This window comes from Apiospora hydei (genome assembly GCF_038363865.1).
Source record: "Apiospora hydei strain CBS 114990 chromosome Unknown utg000009l_segment0_segment0, whole genome shotgun sequence".
Lineage (NCBI taxonomy): Eukaryota > Fungi > Ascomycota > Sordariomycetes > Amphisphaeriales > Apiosporaceae > Apiospora > Apiospora hydei.
The window spans coordinates 5880790-5893863 of record NW_027117368.1 but is presented as its reverse complement, the minus strand read 5'-3'; the positions used below and the strand labels follow the sequence as shown (position 1 = coordinate 5893863).

General features: G+C 46.5%; 5 protein-coding genes across 5 annotated transcripts; 3 read left to right on the top strand and 2 right to left on the bottom strand.

The window, feature by feature from the left end:
* Window positions 1–5363: 5363 nt before the first annotated feature.
* Window positions 5364–6824, top strand: PG997_013667 (uncharacterized protein; the record flags this gene model as incomplete). The annotated part of the gene is made up of 1 exon (XM_066817981.1): window positions 5364–6824. The coding sequence occupies one exon, from the start codon at window positions 5364–5366 to the stop codon at window positions 6822–6824; it is 1461 nt and encodes a 486-aa protein (XP_066663673.1).
* A 680-nt stretch (window positions 6825–7504) lies between these two features.
* PG997_013666 (uncharacterized protein) lies at window positions 7505–8263 on the bottom strand (the record flags this gene model as incomplete). Its single annotated transcript, XM_066817980.1, has 1 exon — window positions 7505–8263. One exon carries the CDS (start codon window positions 8261–8263, stop codon window positions 7505–7507), a length of 759 nt encoding a protein of 252 aa, XP_066663672.1.
* Window positions 8264–10009: 1746 nt separating this feature from the next.
* On the top strand, window positions 10010–11361 carry PG997_013665 (uncharacterized protein; the record flags this gene model as incomplete). The annotated part of the gene is made up of 3 exons (XM_066817979.1): window positions 10010–10686; window positions 10749–11208; window positions 11263–11361. 3 exons carry the CDS (start codon window positions 10010–10012, stop codon window positions 11359–11361), a joined length of 1236 nt encoding a protein of 411 aa, XP_066663671.1.
* Window positions 11362–11434: 73 nt separating this feature from the next.
* PG997_013664 (uncharacterized protein) lies at window positions 11435–11859 on the top strand (the record flags this gene model as incomplete). Its single annotated transcript, XM_066817978.1, has 2 exons — window positions 11435–11511; window positions 11574–11859. 2 exons carry the CDS (start codon window positions 11435–11437, stop codon window positions 11857–11859), a joined length of 363 nt encoding a protein of 120 aa, XP_066663670.1.
* Window positions 11860–12153: 294 nt separating this feature from the next.
* PG997_013663 (arsenate resistance ArsH) lies at window positions 12154–12901 on the bottom strand (the record flags this gene model as incomplete). Its single annotated transcript, XM_066817977.1, has 2 exons — window positions 12154–12763; window positions 12828–12901. The coding sequence occupies 2 exons, from the start codon at window positions 12899–12901 to the stop codon at window positions 12154–12156; spliced, it is 684 nt and encodes a 227-aa protein (XP_066663669.1).
* Between the last annotated feature and the right edge of the window lie 173 nt (window positions 12902–13074).

The window sequence follows — 13074 nt, the reverse complement described above, 5'->3', positions numbered from 1 at the left end:
AATATTATTATCTTAGCAGTATGCCTCGAATTCGGCCGAAATATAGCTCTCGTAGCCGTCGAGAATTAGAAAGCGGTAGCGACTTTTTATCTACGATTTAATATATTTATCGAAATACTTAATTTAATTTAAACTTATCTCGTTATCGGTCTATTTATTAAAAATCGGTTTAATTATTTAATCGCCCGGTAAGCTATTTTCGCGCGATTAGTTCACGAAGTAATATTAACCCTAAATAATTAAGAAAGGCGGAATATATTAGCTTTACGAATTAATATATTTAATGGCCGTCGATTATTCTTAATTATTAAGCTAGACCGATTTCGCCTTCCCACGCCGATTAGCGCGTGTTACGACGAGTATTAACCCGATTATATTTATTATAAAGCCGGTCTCGTCGAAATTCTATATATCCTCGTTGACGATACCGTATTTAGCCTTAATATTAATAACTAGGCTAAACCAGCCGGAAATAACCTTCGGATTTTTACAGAGAGCCCTTTAATAGTCGTACCGACGATTTATTTTAGTCTTAAAGTCCGGGTTACGGTCGATAAAGCGCTTAGCCCAGTGCTTACCGACGCGGTCGCCGCCGCGCGACGCGATAAAGAGATTAGCTATATTTTTTATACTAACCATTTTTAAAAAGTATCCCTCGGGTATTTAAATTAATTATATATTTATAAAGTACTTTTTTTTTAATCGTATTTAATTTATATTTTAAATGTCGGATTTCGCGTTGTGCGGTTCGGCCGTAAAGTTAGTCGCTAAGGGTAAATAATAAGACAACGTAGTGTTTCGCCGCAGCTTTTTAATTAATTCGGGTTAAACCGTTTTATAATACTTAAATTATTAAGGTTATCCGCTTTTTTTAAAATAAATAAAATATTATAGTTATAAAATTATTACGCGTTAAAGTTTAATTAAATAAGTCGATAATAAAAGTGTCCGACTTAATAATATATCCGACTTAATAATAAACCACGTTAATAAAATATAAATTAACTCTATAATAACGTATATAAAATATTAAATTTAATCGGAATCCTTATTTTTAAATATTTTTATATTATTTTAATAAGTGCGCGTATTATGCCCGGGCTCCCCGTAGATTTTATAGCGTCGCGGGCGCGTTTTAAGCCTTCTCGTACGACCACTACTCCGGCGCGATTTATCTTATAATTGTCCGTTAATATCCCTTTGAGACTATGAATTTTTTTTAGCTTATATACGAAATAATCCTTTATTTTGTAATTGTTTTTTTTATACAGCGGCGCCGGTTAAATATTTTATTTACTTCTCGTAGTGCGATTATTTTACTCTTTAAAAAAGCGAGCCGGTGTATAACCTGCGTTATACCTTTCGCGATTTAGTTAAGTTTAGCGAAAATTAATATCGGAGAGCTATTTTAATATCGCGCGATTCGATTTTTAATGTACTCGGTTTAAAATTAAGCTTTAATTAAGTTATTTAAAGTCTTTAATTCCTAAAAAATAAGTAGGCCGAAAGACGTCCCCGGAGGTGTTAAAGTACGTAGCTTTATATTTAATTATAAAATAACATATTTCGAATCGTATAGAACGAGTCCTATCCCTCGGAAGCCTCTTTATATATTCGAGACGGTGAAAGTCGCTTAGAACGCTTTTAAAAACGCTGGTAAGAAGTCCTCCTTTAAGATATAAGTAATATACGCCCGTATAAGACCTTTAATTTCTTTCCCGTACGCCCTTTTCAACGCACGGAAACAGCCGATATTAAGAGGCTGGAGCTTATACGACGAATAAAAAGGCATGCAAAGTATAATAATCGAGTTGTTTTTATAGTAAAGTTCGAAATTTATTAAGTGGTGGCTTTCGTGGTCGTTTAAAACTAAAAGGCGATAACGACCCTTCGTATAAGACTTAATATATTAATTAAAGTATCGAATTTAGTCCTCGTTTTTTTTATTCGTAGTCTAGTTATTTTTAGTGACTGCGATCACTTAGTTTTTCGGTAATAGGCTGTCTTTATACTAGGAAAAAAAGTGCGTTTTCCCGAAAAAAATAATATACGGAGGGATAGCATAACCGTGTAATCCGACGCCCTAGATTACTGTAACCTATTCCCGGTTCCCTTACTATACTGCCTTAGGCTTTCCGCGTCGATCGGAGGTAGTTACGATTATTTCGAACGAGATTTAGTTTAACGTGGTTTACTAGTAAACGGGATATATTACATACCGAGACACTTTTTTCACTTTTCGATATTTTTATATAGGTTTATTTAATTATAACGCGCTTTATTAATTAAATTTACTCGCTATCCGATTCGCTACTCGATTTTATATTCTTTTTATATGTTCGCGCATTATAGCCTGTTTCGCCGTAGATTTCACAGCGTCTGCCGCTCGTCGCGCGCCTTTTCGACAAACCAATATTTTCGCTTTTATTAATCGCTGGCCGCTTCCCTTTTACCTTCTCGTCCTACAGCTTTCGAGATTCCTTAATCGTAAAGGCTCCTCTAAACTGGACTCGCGACTTTTTAGCTCTCCGGCGCTTTAAAAAGGCTAAATTAGCCTTTTATAATATACGTATTTAATCTTTTATAAAGGTTATTTTATGCACGATTATATATATACTTTTCGTTATTTAGTTTACCGTTTTTAAAATTATCGTTAAGGAGCTTTTTAATAGGTAGACACCTTTTTTTTATAAAAAAAGAGTGCTTAGTTATTTATTAAAGGTTAGATAGCGTTTAAGGGTCGTAAATACTAACCGTCCCCGGACGTAACGAGCTAAGTATAGGTGTTCGGAGACGTATATTTAACTTATTAATTATTTCGTTAAGGTTATAAGGTATTAAACTAGATACGTTAAATTTAAATTTAATATTAGCTTCCGTAAAAATAGTAAAATACGCGGCCTTAAACGCGATAAAAAACTCGAGTTTCGTAATATAATTAATCGAGGTTTTAATAAATAACTCGATTTCCTTCGAATACGCGCGCTTTAAAGGCGAATAAAATACTATATTTAATAGTTAAAGTAAATAAAAAAATAAAGAGGCATACTAAGCGTAATAATGCCGTTGTTTTTACAGTATACCTCGAATTTGGCCGAAATATAGCTCTCGTGGCCGTCGAGGATTAAGAGGCGATATAAACCTTTCGTTCGCGATTTAATATACTTATCGAAGTGTTTAATTTAGTTTAAGCCTGTTTTATTATTTATTTAATTATTTAAAGTCGGTTTAATTATTTAATTACCCGGTAAATCGTATTCGATAGCTTAGTTCGTTAAGTAATATTAACCTTAAACTATTAAGAACGGCGGGATATATTAGCCTTGCGAATTAATGCATTTAATCGCCGTCGACTATTCCCGATTGCTAAGCTAGACCGATTTCGCTTTCCCACGCCGATCGGCGCGTATTACGACGAAAGTTAACCCGATTATACCTATTATAAAGCCGGTCTTATCGAAATTATATATATCCTTATTAACGATGCTGTATTTAGCCTTAATATTCGCGATTAGTTTAAACTAGCCGGAAATAACGTTCGAATCCTCGTAAAAGGCTTTTTAATAATCGTATCGACGATTCATTTTAGTCTTAAGGTTTAGGTTACGGTTAATAAATCGCTTAACCTAGTGTTTACTAACGCGTTCGCTGCCGCGCGACGCGGTAAAAAAATTAGCTATATCTTTTACATTAGCTATATTAAAAGGCATCCCTTAGGTATTTAAATTAATTATATAATTATAAAGCACCTCTTTTTTAATCGAATTTAATTTTCGTCGAAAGTGTTCGATTTCGCGTTATAAAGGTCGGCCGTAAAATCGGTAGTTTAAAAGAAGTTCGTGAGACATTAAAAGCTTTCGTAGCAGCTCTTTAACTAATATACTTTACGGGGTTTCGCGTCGCTTAAATCGTTAAATCGATCCGTTCTTTTAATAAAGAATTAAGTATTATAATTATAGAATTAAAACGTGTTAAAGTTTAAAAAGTATAGTCGGTCGGAAAAGTGTCCCGGTATATAATATATCCCGTTTACTAGTAAACCACGTTATAATAAACCCGGTTTCGTTAAAGTTATAAATATCCTCTTTTTAAATTCCGTATTTATAAATTATATTCTATATAAAAGGTAAACCACGCGCGATACGCGTCGGGATTTTCGTAAAAGACTCTTTAATAATTAATTCTTCGATTAAAACGCGTCCGGAAGTCCGGTTACCGTCGTACGAAATTAAAGGCCCAATTAACGCCGACGCGTTCCGCGTCGCGTTAACGAAATAATCGATTCGCTATATTTTTTTACACTATTTATCCGGGGAAAAAATAACCGCGAATTTAAATCGATTATATATCGTACGATTATATCTTTTTCGGAATCCGTTAACTTTTAAAAATTAGCGGATATTTCGCGTTTCGTAAGAATATCGAGTTATCGGTTACGAAAGGTTATATAAAAAATTTCGTATATTCGAGCTGCGCGTCGAAGACTTAATTTTAAATTACTTTTAAGCGCTTAAAACGCTAGAATTATTTACCCTTCTTCTTAAATATTAACCATAATAAGTGGTAAAAGAATTAAGTTATAAAAGTTTTCATACGAAATTTAACGAAAGTAATTAATTCGCTTACATAATTATTTCGCTTATAAATTACGTTATAAATATTTATAAATAATAAATTAAAACTATAAATAATTTATAGGTTATTTATTAAATACGTAGGTTTTTAATAAAACTTATAAGTACTTAAAACCTAACTATACTTAAGAGCTAGAAGGATTTTTATACAGACGGACCCTCCGAAGTGGATGATTCGCTGGGGTTACTCCTTGTGGAAATGGTGCTAGTGCAAGCCAAACAGAGCCTCTGCTTTCCCCATTGGCGAAAATGGCATTTTTTACCGCCTGCCTAGCAGTGGCACGGGTAAAGGTGGCCCGACATTAGAGAGCAAGCCGAACGGGCGCCCGCCCGACACTTTCGCAACCCAATCAATCCATAGGGAGACTTTTGACGGCAGCAAACGAGAGCGCAGCCCTTACCGCTGCCTTGGGACCGGGCCGCTGAACATACGGGTCGTACGAAAATAACTGCGCCCGACCCCAATCCCCATGCGCGTCAGCGTATCAGTGCCTCGCAGCTAACTTCCCTCTTGGCCCCTGTTTGCTGCCAGTTTCTGTTTCTTCGGCCTTTTTGGGGGTTCACGAGGAGTCCTAGGTGAGCTGGCTTTTCTGGGGCTGAAAGTGGATATGTTTTCTCCTGAGCACCGTGCCTTATTTCAGTTCGGTTTGATGGCTTCAAATTGAACTCGAGTTCACTTTGTGTTTTATCGAGATGGGATATGTATTATATTAAAATCTTTTTCTTCAAATGTCGTTGAACAAAGTTCTACGACCGGGCCTGCGGGCGCGCAATGTCGTTATATTCGCTCTACTAATATCGACCACACTGGTGCTGCTCAGTTCTCGTCGTGTGTCAACATTCGTGCTCCTGGAGAGTCTGGGCAGTAATACGGAGACACTATCGTCTATCCTCTCCTCAACCCCGCCACCTTCACACTCGTCATCGCTACCGATCCCACTCCCATCAGGTTATCAAAACGCCCCCGGACAAGAAGGGTACTGTGAACAGCGATACACAACTCGATACCTCGAAACGCTCCGCGAGGGCGAGGTCAGTTACTGCTCGCCCGGGTCTCCGTCGCAGCTCACATGCTTCCACACCCCTTCGGATTTCCACGACGACGGCCACATAGACTCGTTCTGCATCGCACAAGGGTCGGCTTTCAATGCGGCCACTAATAGATTCGAGCTGGGCTGCTCCTTGAGACCAGACGCCGAGGTTCCGCTCTCGAAACTGCACCCGTACTGGTACAGGACAGGACCGTGGTATCTCTTCCACAGCCACTTCAGCATCGCCGGCCCGGAATCGCCTGCATGGCATCCGGATGCGGAGGCGTCCGCCAAACGCACCTTCAGCATTCTTGTCAAGCGCGAGGGGCCGGGCAATATTTTCCACGTGTTCCATGAGATCATGAGCATGACCTACACCATGGATGTGCTCCAGATGAGCCGCGATCCACAAACCGGCAAGCCCCGGTTTTCCCAAGAGGATATAGCGAACACTCAAGTCGTCATCATGGACAGCTTTGAAGACGGCGGCTTTATCGAGCTATGGCGTCTTATGTCAGATCGTCCAATAAAGCGACTGAGTGAGCTGGTTGCTGAGGATCCGGAGTGGCTGACCAACAATGGAAACACCATCATACTTCCTTTGGCGGGCGGTTCCAACCCCGTGTGGCATCAAACTCCAGAGGATCATAATTGTATCAACCAGCTGAGAGAGGTCTTCTCAAAACGGGTGCTCGACTTTTATCAGATCCCCCAAGATGAATCAATGGTTCCCACTCAGGGGGAGCCCGCTCCTCGCCCACTCACCCTGACCTTTATAAACCGCACAGCGACCCGCCAGCTGAACAACGCAGACGGTCTCCTCGACGAGATCCGCTCGCGCTTCCGCCTCGAAGACGTGCACGTGCAGTCGGTCAACTTCGCGCGCCTCCCGCTGCGGGACCAAATCCAAGTCGCCCGCGCGACGGACATCCTCGTCGGCGTGCACGGCGCCGGCCTCATGCACGCGCTCTTCATGGCGGCGCGGCGCGGCGCCGTGGTGGAGATCTTCCCGGCCACACTCGACTTCAACGCGCTGCGGGCCATCGCCTTGGAGCGGGGGCTGGCGTACTACAGCACGCACGACACCACCAGGGAGTACGTCCGGCCGTGGCAGGAGGAGAGCTTGGACGTGGATGAGGGGTGTTTAGGGGGTTGGTAGAGAGTGCGGTCAGTTCAGTGGATGATCGTGTTGGTCCGCTGGGGGATATATAGAATAGATCTCATCGTTATGTAGGCGCGGAATGGCTGTTACTGTATATATACAATCTCGACGTTAAGTGATGTATATTTCAAAAGAATCTAAAATTGACAAATACTTCTAATATCATATGATGCGATTCCATGTGTTTCTCCAGGTGCCAATCGCTTACCAGGCAGCCTCCAGAACCTTCGCCTCCCGCCTCCCTAGCCGGTTGGTTGCGCAGCCCGCGCTCTCGCACCACGAGATGCAGCGGCTGCGCGGGCCACGGACGTCTACCTCGCCATAGGACGCCGGGTCCAGCTTCGCCAGATGCCTTGCCCCCGGAGTTTCGACAACGGGAATCCGCTGCCAGGTCTTGAGTCCCAAACGGAACTTTCCCAGTTCACCGGAGTTGGTCGACTTCTCCCGGACGCGGGGCAGATTTACCACGCAGTGGCAGGACCCGCATTAGAGCAAATACCCACTGGCCTCACGCAATTGTTGGTTTGTTTGAAGCTGTTGCGGTTCTCCGCTGGTGCGGCGAGTCCAGAGGCCGGAGATCGCTCGGCTAAGAAGGAACAGTAGGTAGGGATTGTCGAGCCGCAGGTGTGGGCAGATATACTGGTACTCAGCTGTCTTGCAGAACGTGCGTACGGCGCTCAGGTAGTCTTCGCCGAGGACGTGCCCCTGCCGAAGGTCGGGTGAGTCCGGTAAAAGCCGTGCGTACAAGTAGGCGCCGCCCATGTCATAGAATATAGCAGCACCGGCGGAGTTGCTTGGGACCTCGCACTCGGTACAACGAAAGAAAGGCCGGCTGTGCGTAGGGTCGGCCCCTGGAGCCATTCAGACTTGCCCCGGACGATCTCCGCCCAGTCCCGCTGCTGATGCGGACACAGCCGGACCGATCCGATATGGGCGAGACACCGGTCTCTGGGCGCCCATGTGACGGAGTCCCTCGGGAACAGCATGGCCCCGTGGTATTCCTTGCACCCCATGCAGTAATTGTTTTTAGTTAGAAGCCATTTGGCGTTTTGGACGAACTGCGGCTGTTGCCTGAACTCGAGGCACTCTCCACAGAACAAATACTTCCGAATCAGGGGAAGCAAGCGCCAGAGCGTAGGCAGTTTCAAAGCGACCGCCAACATTACAGGCGAAAATCGCATTGTATCCTTCAGGTGCTTGCTCTGCAGTAGGGCCTGCCATTCGTGTCCGCTCACTGCGTTTTGCCTCAGGGCGTCTCGAGCAAGTCGGAACCATCGGTAGGTGCGGTCTCTACAAATGGCGCGGAGACGGCGCGAACATTGAGCGACGCAGTAGAAGCTGTCAAATGACAGGCGACTTAGTATGTTGAGGATCAACTCGTCGGGTAGGCCCTCGATTCGAGACATTCTCGGCGTATAAGGAACGGGGCTAGACATGCTGGGCCATTAATAGGAATGGCAAGAGATGGTACAGCAGGAATGCAAATAAAATTTAACATTCGACATGAAAATATAGAAAACGTCAAAGGAGAAAACCCCGTCTCCGGTTTGGTACGATAAAGTTTGGAATTACCTTTGTACGAGAGAATGGAGATGAATGAACTATCTTTAAGAAGAGACCCAGTGCCCAATTGCCACCACACCGAATACTAAATTATAGCTCATGCGTACCATGGCAGTTTGCCAAGGCATCACTTATAAGATCTGGTAAAGTTCTGACAAGCGTCACGATAAAAGGAAATATCATACATAGCTAGTAAGACTTTATCATCATCGATACCCCATCGGGGACTTTGCTATATGCCTCTGGTATATAGTATTGTAGAAGGCATAAGTAGTTTGATTAATAGCACTTTCTAGCAAAGGAAGTCGTTGATGGTCTCACGTGGCTGGTCACAGCTTGCTCGGCGTGTGAGTTCCCAACAGATCCCATGCGACCACCCTAGAAGGCTTGATTGAAGCAAATGTACCGCAGCAGAGAATGCATCTCCCTGGATACGGTATTACGTCCCCCATGTCCAAGATTGCGTAGTAATTGGTCTCGCAATAATACCTGGTGGTTTCACAGTGGCAACTCCCACCCTGTCGGTCGGTCGGATGAAATCAAGGATATTGAGCAAATGCGACCCGATGAGGTTCGAATTGAGTCGTCCGATCTAAACGTTATTTTGACGACGCTTGCTATGTTCATGTCAAAGCGCAAGGTCAATTGACGAAAAAGGGGTAGACCCCCTTTGGGGTACCCACAACGCTACCGATGCAACTATCGTAATAAGCCTTCAACGGCATGGAATGGCTGGGGGACTTCATTCAACTTGTTAGATCATCTGCGTGCGCAATTTTCCGGTTGGTCAAGCTGTAGAAGCGATCCCATTCCATCGTCACTCAGCACACCGCCATGGCAAACAATGCCATCCATTACAGCCACCGGGTTATCGGTCACACAGCAACGAACACCATTCCTTTCATTGACAGCTCACTTTCAATGATGGCGGCAGAAACACTACATCGAAAACAAAGTAGGCAGTGATGATTAGCCAATCGTCGGCAGTCAGCTTCATTCGCGTGACACGCCTCGGGCATGAATCTAATGCAAGAGCAAATGTGGCAGCGACTGCCAAGCATGTGGCTGCATGATCGATATTGGGTCGCTCGGGAAGATTCCCCGGTATCGGAAAGTTTCTGCTAGTCTGTTGTTACTGCATCCATTTCTCGTATATCGATATACGTTTGGATCTAAGTTTAGGTGGGAGTGTAATGGATTAAACGACTAGCCAGGGGAGTCTAAAGAACAGGCTGCCAACCGCAAAGACACCAGTTGGCACCATCACCAACAACGAAAGAAAAAAAAATGTAAACATTTTCGTGATTGGCTTGCATCATGCCGAATGGTGTCTAGATTTCTGCGCTAGACAGCGGTGTGGTAGCACAGTTTTGAAAAGCAAGGTGCGGGTTCGCCCGGGGACTGAGCCGAAGAGGGGGGAACCTGTCCGAGTAGTCAAATCTCGAGGTCCGACCTTGGCAAGGTAAATATCGTTGAATCTCGCTGAGTATTTCTTTGGGCCGAGGAACTCCGAATCGAAATGGAATGAATACATAAATTGCGTTTCTCCTGCATGGTTATCTTGTTGACTGGTTGTGAAAAGTACACCTGATTTCATTCGCCCCTGAATCGCAACCGATATGGCTAAAAGGATTCTCACTGCGGTTGCAGTACTAGCCGCACTCCTTGCAGCCTTTCTCGCGGCCTTGGGCGGACGCACCGGGTCGGAGAGTGAAGTGGCGATCGATTATTTACCCGGTAAAAACAACACGGTATTGTTCCTAACCAACAGCGAGTACGGTCTCAGCAACGTCCACGTCGCGACAGCGCAATCTCTGATAGAAAGACATCCCCACGTACGAGTTCATTTCGCCTCGTTCCCCTCAATGGCCTCCCGAATCGCGCGAGTGTGCTCCCTCGCCCGGGTACAAAACCCGTCCGCCCCCAACATCACGTTCCACGAGCTCAAGGGGCAGAGCTACGCCAAGGCCGTCGAGCAGAAGGCCGGTTTCATGAACCTCTCGAGCCGATGGTTTGAGCACGGGCCGGGACTCCAGGCGTACCCAAAGATGGCCACCATGATCCAGGGCATCATCGCGCCGTGGGATAGCGACGCGTACCTCGCCCTCTACGAGGAGGTCCAGGAGCTGATACAGATGGTGGACCCGGCCGTCGTCGTTCTCGAGATTCTGCTCAACCCGGCCACGGACGCTACGCGGAATGCCAACAGGCGGCACGTATTTATCAATCCGGGCAGTCTATCGGATCAACTGGCGTTTGAGCAGCCTCATGGCAAAGGTTTCTGGAAATACCCCTGGTTAATCTCACTTCTCGAGGCCTCGATATGATGTCTTTGCTGACTATGTTCTCCTTGTCTAGTATGAGCAGTGATATACCGTTTCCTGTGCCATGGCACCGCATCCCAGAGAACGTCTTCCTTGTGACACGCTTTATCTACTCCGTCTTTATCGTGCCGCAGTGGAGAGGCTATAACTCTCAGCTCAAGGAGTTCGGAATTCCCTCGACACCGATTTTGCGCGACGGCAGGGGACTGTACATGTCCCCTCATATACCGGGGGCCACCCTTCCGCTCGATGTCATCTCGAAGAACACGATGGGCACAAACTCCATCGTCTTGAGATCAGCCACGGCGGTTCAGCAAGACCCGGAATTGGCGAGTTGGCTGGAAAGAGCGCCGACATTACTTATCAATTTGGGCAGTGTTTACAAATACACTGAAGAAAGTGCGAAGTCAATGGCTCAGGCTATCCAGGTGGTCCTTGCTCAGACAAAGGTCAGTGGCACCTTCATTGCTTTTCTTCGCCCGCGGTGTTACCAGGTACGGCATCATCCATGGTCCCGCTTATTGAATTGGTAAAATCTGCAGGTCCAGGTACTCTGGAAGCATTGTCCCGACTACGAATATGGGGACGACTTCAAAGCCCCCTGGAAGGTTATGTGGCCGAGGATAGGGTACGGATCTCTTCGGTAAGGCAAAACCACATGCTTACACAAATGACCAAAAAAGCTGATACTTGACACCGCAGTGGTTGCCGATTGACACTATGGCTATGCTCGAGACAAGGCACATAGTGGCCTCGGTTCATCACGGAGGAGCCAACTCCTACCACGAGGCCCTATCGTAAGATAACCACCCCGGAGTCCTCTTGAACATCTGATCACCTTTTGACACATTGCAAGTAGCGGGGGCGTGCCTCATGTTGTTTTGCCGATGTGGGTGGATCTATATAACTACGCGACGCTCGCAGAGGTGACGGGCGTGGGCATATATGCCACGCGAGGTACGGCGCCGCACTGGACCGTCGAAAACTTGAGCAACGCCTTCTTAGGTGTTCTGGACGGACCAGATAGTGCGAGTATGCGGGCAAATTCGCGGCATATAGCGCAGCTCATGCGCAAGGAGCCGGGGAGCCACCAGACGGCAAGGGTGATTGCTGATTTGGCGGCTCACAAGTCTCTGGACAATTGAGTATGCGAACGCTGTCAAGGGTTGTGTAGGGGCAATTCCGCTGAGTATGTGGGTTACACAAGGTGATCCGAATCAAAAACGAGCAACCGGGAAGGAAAGGGCTGGGAGGTGCATGGCTGATGCCCTATAAGAGGTTCTCTATGACCTTGGTTGACCAATGGATATGCGTAATGTTCGAGCAATATCGTCCGCTTGCCAACACAACAAATCTGGCGGTCCATCAAGAATCCGCGGAAGATATCCAAGTCCACTCCTTTAAACCAAGTAATCCCTTGCCGAGGACTCAAGATCACACTATTTCAAGGCACTGGCAGCAAACCCCGCCGTGGCCTGAGCACCGGCCTCCTTACGCTCACTATAGCGATCCGCAAACAGCTCGAAGTGCTGCCGCATAACGATGGTATACTTGACGAACTCCTCCATACAATCGACCAACCGATCGCGGTTCCCGCTCGGCAACAGCCTCGCCGCGCCATCCCCACTCCCGCCCTCGTCCTCGAACTGCTTGTACGCCGTCGGGATGCTGGACTGGTTCGGGACGACGAACATGCGCATCCAGCGGCCGAGCACGCGCAGGCTGTTGACCGTGTTGAACGACTGGCTGCCGCCGTTGACCTGGACGAGGGCCAGTGTGCGGCCCTGCGTCGGCCGGACCGAGCCCGACGCCAGCGGGATCCAGTCGATCTGGTTCTTGAACACGGCCGTCAGGTTGCCGTGCTGCTCCGGCGAGCACCACACGTGCCCGTCGCTCCAGCGCGAGAGCTGCCGCAGCTCCTGCACCGCCTCGTGCTCCGCGGGCACAGAATCGCGGATCGGCAGGTTGGACGGGTCGTAGATGCGGACGTCGCAGCCCAGGCGGTGGAGGATGCGGGCCGCTTCGAAAGCCGCCAGCTTCGAATAGGATCTAGCATGGTTTCCACATTAGTTGACGTCCCTTCCTCTTACGTTGGCTCCTGGCGTCTTCTTACCTTTTTCTCAAGCTCCCGTACAAGACAAGAACCTTGAGTCTCGAGCCCGTCTTTGCCAGGTCCTCGCGCGCCATGGCTGTTGCAGTATTCAGTTCTAGCTCCGCAACCCAGTCGGCAACCCCCGATTGGGGGGTGCTGCAAGAACGGCCTGTACTTGGCTCTAATTGTAGCATCGTCCTGCTCCACGGACAGGGATAGAGGCGAGAAATGATATGACGACATGCCCATGTTGGCTCTTGTCTGGGCA